Below are 16,394 nucleotides of genomic sequence, written 5' to 3'. Positions count from 1 at the left end.
TTATCAGCCACTTACCATAATAAAATAAAGAATAACTTTAAAAAATAATCGAACTGGAAGTCTTACATTCAGAAACTCAGCCATTCCAAAAGATAGTGCCAGAATAATAGTTCTCCAAACTCCAGCTCCATCTAGAAATCAGCTGCTTTAAAGGAATTAAAAGAAAAATTTAATGATGTTTAGACTTACTGCACTACTCTATTGTCAGTTCCGCACCAGGGGATAACTGTTTTCCCCTAGTTCCTGGTTTTGCACGTTTCCCGCGCAAAAGTGAATAAACCTTAACCCTCCTGCCCCGTTGACTATTTACTCTTGTAGGACACTCTATAGCCCTTTAATATTTACTTGGCATAAAAACCGATTACGACGCAACAATATTTCATGACTTGAGCCATTCTAGCAAATACAAATCAAGCTTTAGACATAACTGGTTTACAACATCACGTGTTCAATCCTCTTACTTTATTAAAAAAGATCATAAGAGATAAGTTGATGCGAACAATCACGTTAGTAGTTATCGTCCACCTATAGAAAATGCTATTGACTGAGTCTCTATTTCATGACTAACCGAGAGCACCTTCTCAGGATTTTCAACACAAGTTAACTCTGATAGCCGAGAAAAACTTTAGATTTTCGAGTGCTTAGCAAACCATCCAAGAACATTGACTGGCTCTCGAAATATGTCGGGTGTCCCAAACATTTAACAGAAATTTATTGCAAAATTGAAATTTATGTCGGCGAGAAGAAAATGCAGTAAATGGTTTGAACCCGGGGGTAACATGTGAAGGTGTAGTCTGATCGTCCGGGTGAGTGTAGTCCTGAGAAGGACTGTTGTCGGTGGTAGTGACTGTTTCGACAACCTGTGCGGAAGTCATCATCAGAGTCTAGTGAATGATTGTTGTCAGTAAAATGTTCTTATTCCAGTTCGCGTGAAATGATCGGTTGATTTGGCGTGATCTAGACGGCAGCCACAGCAGAAAATTTATATATTAGGCGTAAGAAAACGGTGCTAACTTAAGTACAATTCGAAAAATTTATATATTACGCGCAAGACAGCAGTGCTAGCGTTAAGTAAAATTCACTGTATGTGGGCCTTACAGTCCAGTCATTCAGGGATTATTAGTTTGCCACTAGCCACTCATTGCAGCAGAAATTTCACAAATTGTTTTGTACACGACAATTTTATATTTACAGGGGTAGGTGTAATAGTGAGTAGGTAAAAACAAAAATGAGAAATTTTTTCCTTCAAAGATATTTTTAGTCGTCCAGAAGTGATAGCAACCATAAAGTTATGAGATAAACTATTGCACCATAGATACTGTAAACAGCTCGTCTGGGAAAGGGAACAATCTGTGTTTAAAAGCACTGCAATATCCAGTATCTCAGAGATCATGGGTTCAAAGCCGGTACAGGCCTGAAAAATGTTTCTAAGGCTTTATTTATTATTACTGCTTAATTAGTGCTCAGTTCTTCACCCGCAGTTCACGTATATGATTTTATTTTACAGTCATTAAAAATGTGATTAGTCACCCATTTTGATAGACACGTCTTAGAGGAACACACAAATACTTGATAAAAGTCAAAATTTTGTCCCAGTGATTGACATGACACCTTGGTAACACTCAACCTTCTGCCCATTCTTTGACTGCCTTGACATGCAGTCTCTCTCTTTTTGTGATGTTACTCCTGGCAGCTAACCCTTCAAGGGACAGCATGCTGCTCTTCAGCTCTTGATCTGTGTGGATTCCTTTTCCAGATGAGATCAGGTCTAAGCCACACGAGATCACATGACCCATTACTGAAACAAAAATAGGTGATGTCAATTAAATGGGGCACTCAACAAAAATGATACTATAATACTCTTTTAGAATGAAGGTCTGGTTTGTGCCTGAAGTAAGCCAGATTTTCGAATACTTCTCTACCACTGAACCATAGAAACTCTCTCTAATAATTATGTTACAGCATTTCTGGGTCCACCTGAATGCTAGTGACATAAAATTATGACATTTATCAACCATATTGTTAGCTGATTAGGATCATCGAAGTCAAAAGCACTCTCATGTATGTAGTCAAAATAATAACGATCTGCCTTTATAACTAAGCTCTACTGATCTCTAGAAGTCACCAGAAGTCATTTTTAAATCACCCAGTCACTAATATGGTAATAAATAATCTAAGCTGCTCAAATTTTTGGAAAGGAATAGTGACTTTAGCCAAGGAGTCAATTTTACTAATAGGAACTAAAAGGAGTGCAAAAACTTACTCCCTAAAATGGCAAGGGGGAGATCCAAGGAAGAGTATTTTGCATGTTAGGTATTAGTTTTTAACAACTTAACTCAATATTTTCTTTTAATGGTTGATAATAATTCACATTTCCTTTTTACAATCAATCTCCTTAACACGTTTCAACTAAGTCTTATACATACATACATACATACATACATACATATACTTTATTTAATCTTGAATTTGGAGTAGCTAAAGAATAAGCTAGTATCTTCGAGTTACAAGTATAATTCTAAATACTACTAAAATGTAAAATGTAAAATGTAAAATTGTAACATTCTAAAATTTAACTATAAGAAAGAGTCATACTGTAGAATCTTGCGCTTGAAATCAGAAAAGTCAGACGTTCTAAAAGAGTCCGGAAGAGAGTTCCATAGTTTTGAAGCCATATATGAAAAGAAGTGAAGACCATAAGAAGTAGTTTTTGTAGACAGTAGAGACAAGATATAATTTCCGCGTAGATTATAGGATACAGAGCGGAAACTAAACATATTCTTTAGATAGCCTGGATAGCAGTTAAAAAACAAGCTCTCGTACAATATAATTAAGAAAGTCTGAAGGCGTCTTTTACACAGAGATTTGGAGTTAACTTTGCTAAGTAGAGAGTCACAGGGAGAATTATAATCCTGCAAGATAACTCTAAGAATTCGCTTGTTTAAATATCTATCTTCGCAGTACTACGCGCACCACAAAAGTGCTATACAGATGAACAATAGTTAAAATGGGGCATAATAAAAGCCTTATACAATCTTAGTAGAGTATCTTTAGAGATAAGTTTACGAAATCTTAGCATTACATTGAACTGGCCATTTATCTTCTTACAAATAGTTGATATATAATTATCAAAACGCAACCTATTGTCAATATTTATTCCAAATAATTATATCCAAAGAATCTTTTAATGGAAAAGAGAAGGAGTGGCCTGTTTTTCCCAAGACTATGGCCTGGTGTTTTGTCTCATTTACAATCATTCTTTAATAAATCTCTTTAATAAACGGTAGAATATTCTGTCCAGAATTGTCATTAGTCCATGCCAATAAAAAGTTGCACAATAATTGTTATTCAAAATGCTGAATAGAAAAGTTCTCACCAAAGTTGGGATCTGCTGCTAACATCTTTGAGACAGAGCCCTCAATTCCATTGACACTGCTGTCATCATACCATCCTGTATACTAAAACCTAAAAAAAAAAAAGAAACAAATAAACTAGATACTAATTTTCTCACAAGGATCAATGCTAGTTTTCACTAAGGTTAATTGTCATATCTCTCAGGAAAAAGCTACATGGCAGTTATAGTATGACCCCAATCATTGAAGTTATCTTTGGTGATCAACTCAGTCGATAAAACCAATTCATCTTGTAATAACCCCCATCAACAGAGCACCCGATAAACTATTTACAACCTCATCACTGCTATTCATTGATGGTTGTGAGAATTACTGTAAAATTCTGAAAATAAGTCCTGGGGCTAATACATTTTTCAAAGGACCTTTTATGGAGCTTATTTTTGGAAGGAACTTATTTTGGGAAGGGGCTTCTTTTTGGTGAGGCTTTATCATAGGGAGGGAATTAGAGTTTAGCCCTGATATCCATATAAATTTTCAACCAAAGCCAACCTGTGTTAGGGTAGCATCAAACATTTTTGCTGCAATAGGCCTTTTGCAGCTAGAGGTCACGTGCTTGGAAACCCCATAGCAACGCCCTGCTGGACTGCAAGCGTTCCAGTAAACAAAAGTGCTATAGAGGTCAAGCATGTGTGGTTTCAAACAAAAGTTTCAAGCGTTTTAGAGACTTAGTTTTTTTTAATCTTGTCATTGTCGTCAAGTATCGTACTGAACCCTAGTTTTGGATTATATTGAGAACCGACTGCTGTTTCAAACGCCCGCTTCAGGAAGGTTTGCGGATGCAAACACTCGTCGCGACGAATCAAAATGGCGACTTCGCAAGGTATGTGTAGTAAAAAATACACATAGAACGTTACTTATTTAAACTATTTTGGTCGAAAGCTACTAGGAAACAAAAGTGTATTAAATAAAAAAAATATTTGCAAGGAATGAAGACCGTAAATGCTCAAACAAGGACATTTTAATAACAGATGATCAAGAGACACAAGACATTTCTCGCCTTCCAGCTTTGACATTTGAAGATGTTGTGAAGTATTCGAAGGATAGGTCCGGCTGCAGCAACACGGCAAAAGCGTGCAAGTTTAAGGCTGAGCCAGGCTATCTACACGATATTAAAGGTACATAGATATTCTGTTTTCTTACTATAACCCAAAATATAATATTAAATATATGAACACAATTGTCCAGTAATTTGAAACGATATCTTTTATTGTTTTCAGTTATCTACAATGGAGATACTTCGATTATTGGCTGTAAGTGCCAGCGGTCAATGAGAAAAATTGAGCCACCTCATAAATTGGAAGTAACCATAAAACTTACTGGAGATAATTCTTTGGCTGGGAGATGCTCCTGCGTTGCTGGCATCGGTGGATTTTGCCATCATGTAGTTGGTTTACTTTACTACCTAGCCCTATTAAAGCAGCTTGGACACAAATCAATACCAGATGAACTGACGTGTACAATGATGAAGCAAAGATGGAGTGTGCCATGTGGGAAAAAAATAGAACCTACACAGATACAAGATGTGTTGGTCAAGAAACCTCAAATGGGTGCAGTTTATAGTAAGTATATAAAGAGCACAATCTACTCAACAGCAACTATGTATGGAACATTAACGAAAGAAACTTTCGACGGTCTTGAGCCTCAACCACTATTTGCAAACATTGTACCTAGTGTAAATGAACTCAGCAGTGTATCCTTTGTGCCATGCAAATTTGGTGATGTGCCTAAGGGGTGTGTTTTATCATATCAACAGAAGTTGTCAACAGAATACATTATAAATGATTTTACTTGCACTGGTTTTCCAGTAATACCACTTGACAGTGCAGAATTAGGATTCCAAAATAATTTCTCAGGATTTCCCCTTAATGCAAAGCAACAAGCTGCAATTCAGTCCTTAGCTGTTACACCTGAAGCCTGTTTGAAAGTACAAGAACAGACAGTGACACAAAGTTCCTGTGGTATATGGCACTTACTACGAAAGAAGCGAATAACAGCGAGTAAGTTTGGCATTGTTGCAAAGAGGGTTGCAAACCTCGACAGTTTAGCTAAGCAACTAAACCCAACAAGATTCATACAAACAGCAGCAATGAAAAGAGGGATTCAGCTCGAGCCACATGCTGCAATGGTTTATGCTAATTCTGCAAAGGGGGGCAGAGTAAATCTGTTTCCTTCAGGACTAATAATACACCTAAAGTGCCCTTGGTTAGGCTGCAGCCCTGACAGAAAAGTGTACGACTTGGATGCAATAAACCATGGACAAAATCCATTTGGATTATTGGAGATTAAAGTAGTCAAAGAGGGTGAAACCACCTTTGATAATGTGCGATATTTAGTTAAAGATCAACTTACAAATCTGTACTCACTTAAGACTACAGATATTTATTTTTATCAAGTCCAGTGCCAACTTGGGCTTACAGGTCTGCAGTGGTGTGATTTCTTTTCCTACATTAGAGATGGTTTGTATGTTTGTACAAGGATAGCTTTTGATAAGGAATTCTTTCAGAAAGCAAAGGACAAAGTAGACAGCTTTTTCTTTCAATATTATTTGTAATTGTGGAAGATATAAAAGTTTTGATGAACTTTCAATAGTAATATAGTGATTTTCAAACTCCTGAGCCATTGGTTGAAGAATTTACACCCATTTCATTTGTTTAATATGGTATTCTAATTAATTGAAGTACACACACTAAACTCACAGAACATTAGAAGTAAGCAGTACTTAATTTTACTATTTTAAATAATAGAGAACAAAAACTATTTAGTACTAACTTATGGTCTTGTTGTTTGCAATAACTTTAAACAGAACACAAGACTTCAAAAGAGCCAAAAGACGCAAGTTATGTACATAACAAGTGTTATAGTTTAAATGGATTTCCAAATATCTCTGAGGGTCATTCAGATTAGTTTCTACATAAGAATTTCTTATCTACCTGGATTTAAAATCAAAGGCCCTTGAAAATTTGTAAGAAGGCAAGCAACAGTATAAATTTGAGTAATTGAGCCTAGTGTTGTTAGTGGCACATCAGAATCAAAAAAATGGTACTCCTTAATTCTTCTGATTGCCCTCTCTACATGAATTCTTAAACTAGCGATTGACTTGGTCTTTAATACATCTGCCTCCGAAAACTGTGTTTGGTCCTCAAGAAAGGGAGGAATATTCAATTCTACATTTTTTGCATTTAACAAAGGTTCAATGTCAAATCCTTTGTCGGCCATGACCGAATCCCCTTCCTCAAGCAGATCTAAAATCCCACTACATCTAGTGATCTCTTTGTCAGAAATGCTACCTGAATACAGTGAGGAAACAAATGAAACAGCACCATGTGGGGTTATTCCAATCAATCCCTTAAGTGTTGTACTGCTCTTATATGAAGAATAGAGCTGAGACTGTAGTAAAAGTGAACTAGGTGTCTACACAAAAATCTCTGTACAGTCAAGTATAACTCTAGTACTAGGATACAATTCCTTAAAACCATCTGGCATGTGTATATCTACATCCTCTCTAGTTGGCCAAATCATTTGTGTTCCAAGCAAAAAGTATAAATAATTAGACCAGGTGTTTAGCTTTCTAGATACAGTTGATAGGTGAATTTGAAAACGATGAGCTAAATCTTGCTCAAACAACCCAAGTTTTAATCGAACAAGGAACATAAACATTTCATCAATTAAGAGCATGCTCCTAGCGCCGGGCCTACTCCCTCTTTCACCTGATGCATAGCAATAGGTCATATTTTCTGCCGTTGGTCTAACAAAGTCAAAAAAATTCCTCAAGTGTTCATATGACGGAAAACTAGTGTAAAACCTAATAGAATCTTTGTCAGAAGAAAATCTTTCTAAACCGAATTTGAGTAGAGCAAGCTGTTCTGCAGCTTGCCTTTTCAAGTAAGCTATCTCCTTATCAGCTTGGGCTTTTATTGTCTCAGCTTTGTCTTTCATAACCTGCACCTCTCTAATAGCAGCAGCAGTTTCATTCTGGCTTTCAGCTAATTGCTTTTTTTGTTGCTAGCAATTCAGCTTGTAGTGCTTGTATTTCCTCCTTTTGAGTATCCTTAATTGGTGTGTTGTTGATTTCTGACTCTGGCTCTGACCCATCTGTCTGCATATCCCTGTATACAAGATAAATGAATTATGTATTCTAAACGACACTAGAAAAACATCTTGTTTGTTAATACACAGGAAACTAACCTATCTATATGTCGTATAATCTTCCTCCTCACTTTTGGCTCAGACGTCCAATCAAACTTCGAAGGAACAGCTCCCCTCTTAAGCAATCTACGCCCAGCTTTATCCGGTGCAAGGTAATCCTCATCAATAAAATGCCTGGAACATACCCTTGTAGCGGTAGAAATCTAAAAACACAAACCAGTATAAAATGGAATACCAGTTCTCTAAATTCTTTAACCTGAAAGCGACCCTACTCATACCTTGAATTTTGGGCCTTCGTCTCTTCGTATTTTCACAAGCCACTGTTTTCGTATATCCTCTTTGCCTGGTTGACCGGGTATTCGATGAAAACTTAGATCGCTGTCATACCTCGAGTCTCCGTTACAGCGGGGAACACAACAGTGAAAAGTTGTGGACTTTCCACGAACTTTTGTAACAGTAATTTCATTGCCATCATCACCGGTGTTACCTTAGGAGAACATATAAAAGAGACATTACATATGTTGTCGCTTTTAGCGCGGGTGCTTTTGTGGCGCTTGTATAGCACAACTTCAAACACAAAAATTTTCCTTGTTTGGACATTTACGGTCTTCATTCCTTTGAAAATCTTTTTTTTTTCTGGAATATACTTTTGTTTCTTAGCAGTTTTCGACCAAAATAGTTTAAATAAGTAACGTTCTAGGTGTATTTTTTACTACAAATACCTTGCGAAGTCGCCATTTTTATTCGTCGCGACGAGCGTTTGCATCCGCAAACCTTCCTGAAGCGGGCGTTTGAAACAGCAGTCGGTTCTCAATATAATCCAAAACTAGGGTTCAGTACGATACGTGACGATAATGACAAGATTAAAAAAAAACTGAGTCTCTAAACCACTTGAAACTTTTGTTTGAAACCACACGAACTTGACCTCTATAACACTTTTGTTTACAAGAACGCTTGCAGTCCAGCAAGGCGTTGCTATGGGGTTTCCAAGCACGTGACCTCTAGCTGCAAAAGGCCTATTCATTGCTACTTGTTGTCAGTGGTAATCCTTCACTTCTCCAAGCCTACAAAAACAGAGAACAAACAATTTATTATTATCTTCATACTTACAATTTCCAACTCAAACCTTCTTAATTCCAAGTTTCAAAATCCTAGCCAAACCACTCACTCTAGGCTATTAGTGGTGTAGTTCAGTTGTCAAGTAATACTTGATGCTGCGTCTACTTTTCTGGGTGACTAATATTTTCATTCTTGGCAACCATTTCATGATTTTAAGTGGTAAGGAAACACACACCTCCTCCCAAAAATTATTTTAAAAAGTGATGCATAAAAATGGAGCAGCTTTCATTTGAGTGTTGAGTTTCAATCCACCATATCACTTTGATTTTGCTTCGCCCACCACTATGATAAGTCCCAGAGAGTTCCTCCATGTTCTCCACTAACCAGACTTAAAAAACTGAAAAACATCTGCAACTCTGCCACTCCCAGTTTCATGTCCTCAAGGCAACTGGCTTGTTTTTACTTTGAGCTCTCATAGACCCCCGGCCAATAGTTGGTTGCCATTTAACAAAATTAATGATAAACACCACCACCAGCATACACCCTTGTTATGGATGCACACAGGAGGTTGCTAAGCATGAAAGAGGCATAAGAGTTACGTGAGGCAATAGCTGAGAGAGACTCTGGGTCCTTGAGTACTAAGCAAACCTCCAATCTCCAAACCCCCAAATTGTGTTTAACATTTGTTTTATAACATAACATTGATACATTTCAGCAGTCTCCTTTTAGTCAATTACCAAATCTCATGTAACCACAAAAATAACATGTGTGTGGGAAAAACTAGTCTTTCCATTTGCTCATGTCAGCAGCATACACCCATGGGCAGCACTAAGTTGACCAATCAGAGCACACACTTTACTGTGGTTATGTTTAACTGATAATATTCTTTGAACAGTGGTGAGGCTAAGGGTGACCTGGTTGATACAAACCTTGCTGCTTTTCAAATGCAAATAACTTTGTTATCATGCTAACTAAACACTGATCTCTATCACAACAAGGTCACCTTCAGCCTCACTTCAAATCAAAGGCTTGGTAGCTAAGTACACAACTGTAAAATGGTCTGACTATTTTAATTGAATGTTCTGATTGTTGGTTATCATTACTTTGATTTTGTTGTTTGGACACTCCATCAAGATGCTAACTAATAACAATTATGAATAATGTAATTGAACCTCACAAACTAATGGAGCAGGTCAAAATGAACTAGTAGTCAATTGTTTAACTGAGTGGGTTAATTCATATAATGCAGTAAACAGTCGCCTCAGCCTTTATCCAAAATAAATAAATAAAAAAAAAAATAACACAAACAAGGTGCTTTTCAAATGATAACATAAAGCACTGGTCTAACAAATAGTCCAAAAAGGGTACATGCCTGGAAATGCAAACCTAATACTGATAGTATTCCATGTTTGTTTAAAATATGCAGGGGGATTCTAAAAACTATATCAGAGGACAAATTTTCCCAAATTGTTTACACGTAGAAAATCAAGCAATTTAATATCAGTGGTTGCATGGTATGCCCAAATTATGACATTTCTTCGACTAAAAACACCGCCAAAATTTTTAGGATCCCTTGACCTCTTTTAAAGACAACTGGTCACCTGATTAAGTCTCTCAAGGAGTTTGAAAGAAGCATTCGGCAATTAGAATGGACATCATAATATGCACATTGTAAAATAAATTATAGAGAAACTGTGAAGGGTAAGATGCTATAAAAATATATATCAAAGGGTAGAATTTGAACACCACTTTTGGCGAAGCAGGTGCGTGCCGCTTTAAAAACAAAAACAAAAACAAAATGTATTCGCTGCGAGTCCCCAGTGGAGGTCACGCTGAACCGGGAGTAATAACGCATTTAGTTCAGGTCTATTCAACCTTTCGTCAGTTTGTTCCTCCCAAAATCTTGAAACTAATGATAAACGAGTTAGGACACACTTATAAAAGTTACGTGCATCAAATGGCGACTGAAACGTTATTTAGTGGAGAACAGATCGAAAGAAACTATACGACCGAGTACCATGACTTTGCATACCGTAGACTCATGTCAACAAAATTTCGTGCCTAAAGATAAAACCCGACAGTTTTCACTTACGTCAAGATCCCTCCAGTTACTGTGCAAATAAGACATTCCGAGAGAAAACAAATGCAGTTTTTCGTGTGCTAAGTTCCTTTACTTGTTACACTTCGTTGCACCAGACGTAATTATTGCGGCCGCACTGTAATGAAGTCAGCGGTGCAAAGCAGGAAACAAAATTTGGAACCAGAAATCAGGAGTCGGAAAGCGTGAAGTAAGAACAACGGAATATGCTCTCAGTGTTTCCTTTTATTTATCTAGCAGTACAGACGTAACACAAACTATCGCCTGCAAGCAAGCTAAAGGCTGTCAGAATAATTGATGTGTACTGGATTAGTTAATTCTCATTGTCATCCATCCCTTCGAGAAGATTTTCCTCCTGTAATTCTAGATCCTTGTACGTGATTTTTCTTTTTCATTCTTTCCAGAATCATGCAAACTATCAATGTTCCGCTGTGAAACACATGCGCATACCCTTAGGTCTCTCTTACGTTTTACCTGGAATAACTGTAATATTGACCGCCAATAAACGATGCAGATGCTATACAAGCACTATGTGCTGTAAAGCACAGTGTAGCCATGAGAAGATCTCCAACTTTAGGCCTCACGGAACAGCGTACGCACGTGAGTTAAGGAAAATTTCAGACATGCGCAGGTGACGTCTCTTGCTGTGTTTACTTCTCCCCTCTACGCTTTTAAAACTTTACCGTTGAATATCTTATCAAAACACAAAGTCTCTGGTAGTTTAATACTTGAACCGCGAAGACTGCAAGGGAGTTAAGGATTCTACCGTTTTATTTTTTTTCTTTTCATCGACTTAGTGGCAGAAATGCTATTTTTTCGTACTGTTTTGTCATTCACTACGCGTGGTGTTTATTATTTGGAATTTCGAAACGGACAAGTTCAAGAATTGGCATTGTAGTTTCAAGGCAACTTGAGGTTTGGAGTCCACTGTTGTTCCCATGAAAGTTATTTTCATGTTTTTGACGCGCGTTCGAGATGTCATGGAGGAATGAAATGTATCGACTGAGCTGAGTTAAAGCAACTGAAGCGCACGATGCTCGAGGTAAGATTATAATTTAGGTTATCTTGACCCTGTCTTGGGGTGAGTTGGTGGTAATGGGTCAATTGGCTTACAATCAATATCGCCCACCCGAGATCGAGAGTGAACTCCGGTTTATTCGTCAACAGGAACCAAGAGTAGTTTATCAATCACTTCTCGGGTACTCATTGGTACTATTGACGATGTTTGACTGATATCGATTGTTAAATCGATGCTTATTTCTTTTGGGCGCTTTTAATGTGGAGGATCGACCAATACACTGATTCTTTTTAGACCACACTGCATATTCAATAATTTGTGTTAGTCCAGGTACAACAAGTTTCCTGTATGTGAAAAAAAAATTCCATCGGTGTAGATATTTAATAGTTAGAAGAAAAACGTTTAAAGGGGAGAGAGGATTTATTACGGGTCAGATTTGTCCTACTTATCTTTTACACGGATTAAGGAAAGAAAGGATAATGAACTTGGCACATTTTTAACAGTTCGAGTGTTTAAATCTAATTTATTACTGTTATACATTGTACACTAACTGTATGTAACATAACATTGGCTGCATCACTTAGCTTTGCCCTTCCTATACAAAATGATTCACTTATTATGTACAAGAACACCTATATAAAAGTCATGTACTTATTACATTAAAAGTTACCTACTGCTAATGATATGTTAAATTATACATGTGCAACAATATGATGATATAATCTACATGTAGTTAGGGTAAAGTTAAAGTCTGTTTAACGAGCCAGGTGGCCCATTAGGCCGGTGCTTAACTCCGGTTTCTATAGCATGAAGCAGCTAGGAGTATTTCTACTCCCCCCTGGTTGGGATGCGAGTCCATCGCAGGGTTACCCCCAGCATTAAATTTGCTGGTACCCATTTATACACCTGGGTGAAGAGAGGCATTGTGAGAGGAAAGTGTCTTGCCTAAGAACACAACACAATGTCCCAGCCGGGGCTCGAACCCAGACCTCTCAATCCAGAGTCGAGCGCACCAACTGTGAGGCCACCATGCCTCCACACATACAGTTAAATATTACATTTATTACGGTCTTAAACTACTGTAGTGAAGTGACAGCATTTCAATGTTTGTTTAATATTCTACTAAGCTACAGTCATGCATAACAATTTAAAATCAGATATATTACAGCTTCATTTACCCACTGTTCATTTTCAATGTAATGTACAATTCATTTAATTCAAGATCCAATACAACATGATTATACATGCATGTCTCAGCTTTGGCTCCATGCACTTTACTTATGCCCGGTAAAAACAGTTACAATATTGCAAAGCTAACATGCTACATGCACTAAAACATTCAGTTCTGTTTACTTAACTAAAATGGCATATACAACATGCTTTTATCAGGTTAGTTCTAACATGTTGCATTGAAACATTTATTCATTATTGTGTCTCTGTGTGTAAAAAAATGCATTCTTGTTAAGATACATTTACTTCATGCAGTGTGGGTCAGTGAAATTAGTTCTTATGTACAAATCTAAAATGTTTAAAAGTTACTGAGCCACCCCCATGACTACTTTATTCTTCATGTGTAGGCAATGGCATAATATGTACAGTCATGTGGGACCTAGAAAGACAAGTAGTTAGAGGTTGGAAGACATTTGGAAGGTTTTGTAGACACAACTGGCATTCTCTTGGTAGATCATAAATTGCTAGCTCCTCTCCATAGTTCCACATCTTTAGCGCTGCTAGCTGCATGGGTCTTGGAACTTGTCCATCACATGTACTGGTAACTCCCTTAATTACTGTTGGGCTGAATGACCTTTGTCCCTCCAGTGTAGATGTTCCCTTGGCAGAAGCCTCCCAGTGAAGTTTAAGTTTGTGACCATCAGCTTTTATTGACTGAATCATATCTGGTAAGTCACTGTTTGCTTTCTTTTCTATCCAAGCTTTAGGGTAAACATCCTTTGCTGTAAGTGGTCTGTGTGTGCTATTTTCTCTAATCTTGTTTAAGTTCTTTCTTGCCTCTTGCAAAAGGTCTGTGGTGAGTATTTGGGCCTATTCTTTCATTCTTTCTTCATGAACTTCACGTGCAGCTTCTGTGGTCCTGGTGTTGGTTTTTCCACTGTGTAGAATGTTCTCAAAAACTTTGATTGAGGCCTGTTTTGATAACTCTGACTTGTTATCATTAAGGTACAGTTGTGAATGGTTGAACTGTCTTTCTGCCAGAACATTGTTTACTGGAACACTGAAAATGTGCTTGGCGTGGAACTCGAACAGCTTTGGAGTGGCTTCTTTACTTATGAGTGAGCTCTGCTGTGATAAAGCCATTTCTTTGATTTCACATGGCAATTGGGGTTTCTTTAATTTCCAAAGAGTCGCCCATTTAATTAATCCAACTCTGTCCTTAGAGACCAACGTGAGAATGTTATGTCCATGAACATGAAAGGGATTGTTCACTGACTTATCTTTTTGATTTTCAGATCTGACTGGAATTCCAAGAAGCTTGAAAACCGAATGCCAGAAATCACTTTGGTATCTCTGATCAGCTCCCATTCCAAACAACTTAGGAAAAGTTAACCACTCTGCTCCACGTTCTTTGATTACTTTAAGTGCTTCTTGTAACATTGGCCTCTGCACTTGTTTGTGAAAATGGTCAATAGCTGCAGGGCCTTTCAATGATATCTTTACCTGTTGTCATGTTAAAGGAAAATGTTCTGATGGAGACTTCATCATTTCATTTAAAGTTTCATGGTGCTTTAAAACAGTTGCTGGCCATAACCGTGCTAGGTAACCACTGGAAAAACCAAGTTCTGCATCACTAGCTTGGGATGTGTTCAGAGATGGGATGATAAACTTGTCAAGGAATTCAAACAAAAACTTGATTTTAACTTGGATCATAGGACTTGAGCTCATCTTAATGACATCTTGCCAAATAGTGTGGTGGCTATCTGATTTTGGCAATCTTTGAAGGAGATGCTCAGCAAGCTGTAAACAAGCTTTTCCATACTTAAGATACCAATGGAGAGTCTCATGATAATACGTCTACCTTGTGTCAATGAATGTCTGAGGAGGGGGTGGCTCTTTACTAAGAATACCTAGAGAAACATACATAACTTTGTATTGGCTTGGACGCTCATGATGGAGCCAAGATATTTTATATAGTAATTGTAAAACATGGGGGTAGCTCATGTCACCCTTTGCCCCAAACCCAGCCTGGCACATTCTTCTCAGCATGATCTTTAGTACATGTGGGTAGAATCCTACAAAAAAAAACATTTCCTTTCCAAAAATTTTGGTGTTGTTTGCTAAGAGACCATTTACTTTTCCCTTTGGGGTAGAGGCATTGTCTCCAACCAACCCCGAAACATGGGTGATGTCATATTCGTTTTTCACAACGTGATAATCCACGTCAGACTGGTGTTTTCTGGACCCGCTTGCTGTAAGGCTGTTTGCTAGGACGTAAGCTCGAGGCTTGCTCTCTATAGGGCATCAGGTGTGAACACCCAGTATGTGCCTCTCTTCTCCTCCCTTGTGGGAGTCATCCCTCCAGAGATGAAAATCGTACTTGGAGTTTGAAAAACGCTTCAGTAAAATTAGTTTGTCTGCCTCACCTAAGAGAACATTCCAGTCAGAAAGTGTACTTGGGGAGACAATTAAAGTTTGTTAGGGGGCCACAGTCAAACAGAATATTGAAAATCAGATGTAATGCTACAGGTGTGTTTTGATAAGATAACAAAGATGAATGTTGCATGTATCTGACACAAGCCATGAATATCAAAATTCTTTGGTTGTATCCATTATTACCATGTGCAAATGTCTCCACAAGGAAATATCCCTTTTTGACAAACTCATTGTTCCCCTGCAATTTCTTTTTCAGTTTTGAGGAAGCAGATCTTGTCCCCCTTAGCTTGTTGCCGACTTGTTTTTCTTTTTTTTTTTTCAGTAGACGTAAGTTTGTTTTGACACTTTTTCAGTTGAATTTGGAGCCTCAACGCGTCCTTTTTCAATTGGATGTTCTTTCCTTTTACACTGAATACTGAAATTATGGAACGGTGGCAATTAGAATTAGTCAAATGTAACTCACGGATTTCACACGATAGAGTATGGAACCAAAGAATACAAAGTAAAAATGCCCGACTAGAAAATGTAAATCTAGTAAAAAAATGGTTATCACAATTGTAAGGTTGAATAACTGAAACTATTACTATTACGTTTCCATGGCGATCCGTGTGCAGATAATTTTGTTCATGTTTGTTAGAACTTCCAACTTAAGCCTTAAAACTTCACTCATAAAACTCTCGATACTGTATGACACTCAAAGATACGCGTCGTTATGATTTGCTGCCCGAAAAATTAACTTGCCTGTACATTTATTACTGACTATGCGGCCATATCGACTACTCTACCTTAACATTCGAGAGGTTTTTCTTTTTCGGCTTCTGTTTGGTGGGATTGTTATCGGTTTATGATTAATACCATTTAATAGTGGTATCAACTACGATCGCGCAAGTTGCAACCGGCGAAATTTCAGAATGGGAATGAAAATCAGTCACCGTAATTGGTGGCTCAGACAATCTACAGTAGTATTCGTTGACATTTGCAAGTGTTTGCCTTTCCATTCCCTCCTGAAAAACACTTGCCTAGACTGCGTCTTAGGGTTTCGACTGTTCCTTTT

At 37.6% G+C, this 16,394-nt stretch overlaps 3 protein-coding genes, 1 long non-coding RNA gene and 2 pseudogenes across 5 annotated transcripts; 3 read left to right on the top strand and 3 right to left on the bottom strand.

Moving 5' to 3' along the window:
• The window catches only part of LOC148737695 (uncharacterized), a 95,536-nt pseudogene that overhangs the window by 58,052 nt on the left and 21,090 nt on the right, over window positions 1-16,394 (top strand).
• On the bottom strand, window positions 1,421-3,939 carry LOC148737702 (tetratricopeptide repeat protein 38-like). Of its 2 annotated transcripts, XM_088747426.1 has the most exons (3): window positions 3,903-3,939; window positions 3,377-3,465; window positions 1,421-1,798 (listed from the first exon to the last, which is right to left on the bottom strand). In XM_088747426.1, the coding sequence occupies exons 2-3, from the start codon at window positions 3,399-3,401 to the stop codon at window positions 1,623-1,625; spliced, it is 201 nt and encodes a 66-aa protein (XP_088603552.1). In that variant the 5' UTR covers window positions 3,402-3,465; window positions 3,903-3,939; the 3' UTR covers window positions 1,421-1,622. The 2 variants fall into 2 exon arrangements, with proteins under 2 accessions (XP_088603552.1, XP_088603553.1); XM_088747427.1 differs by lacking the exon at window positions 3,903-3,939 and having other exon boundaries at window positions 3,377-3,884.
• LOC111342569 (uncharacterized) lies at window positions 3,935-5,999 on the top strand. Its single transcript, XM_088747429.1, has 3 exons — window positions 3,935-4,233; window positions 4,382-4,528; window positions 4,631-5,999. Exons 1-3 carry the CDS (start codon window positions 4,218-4,220, stop codon window positions 5,962-5,964), a joined length of 1,497 nt encoding a protein of 498 aa, XP_088603555.1. The 5' UTR covers window positions 3,935-4,217; the 3' UTR covers window positions 5,965-5,999.
• Window positions 6,037-7,349, bottom strand: LOC148737701 (uncharacterized; annotated as a pseudogene).
• On the bottom strand, window positions 6,037-8,551 carry LOC148737700 (uncharacterized). Its single transcript, XM_088747405.1, has 4 exons — window positions 8,282-8,551; window positions 7,838-8,046; window positions 7,599-7,762; window positions 6,037-7,519 (listed from the first exon to the last, which is right to left on the bottom strand). The coding sequence occupies exons 1-4, from the start codon at window positions 8,295-8,297 to the stop codon at window positions 7,393-7,395; spliced, it is 516 nt and encodes a 171-aa protein (XP_088603531.1). The 5' UTR covers window positions 8,298-8,551; the 3' UTR covers window positions 6,037-7,392.
• On the top strand, window positions 11,332-16,039 carry LOC148737699 (uncharacterized). Its single transcript, XR_015996191.1, has 3 exons — window positions 11,332-11,758; window positions 13,312-13,632; window positions 14,200-16,039. It is a non-coding gene; the product is annotated as an uncharacterized LOC148737699 (long non-coding RNA).

Source organism: Stylophora pistillata, chromosome 2 (genome assembly GCF_964205215.1).
Source record: "Stylophora pistillata chromosome 2, jaStyPist1.2, whole genome shotgun sequence".
Classification (NCBI taxonomy): Eukaryota; Metazoa; Cnidaria; class Anthozoa; order Scleractinia; family Pocilloporidae; genus Stylophora; species Stylophora pistillata.
Note: the sequence above shows the minus strand (reverse complement) of the source record. Positions and strands in the feature narration are given on the sequence as shown.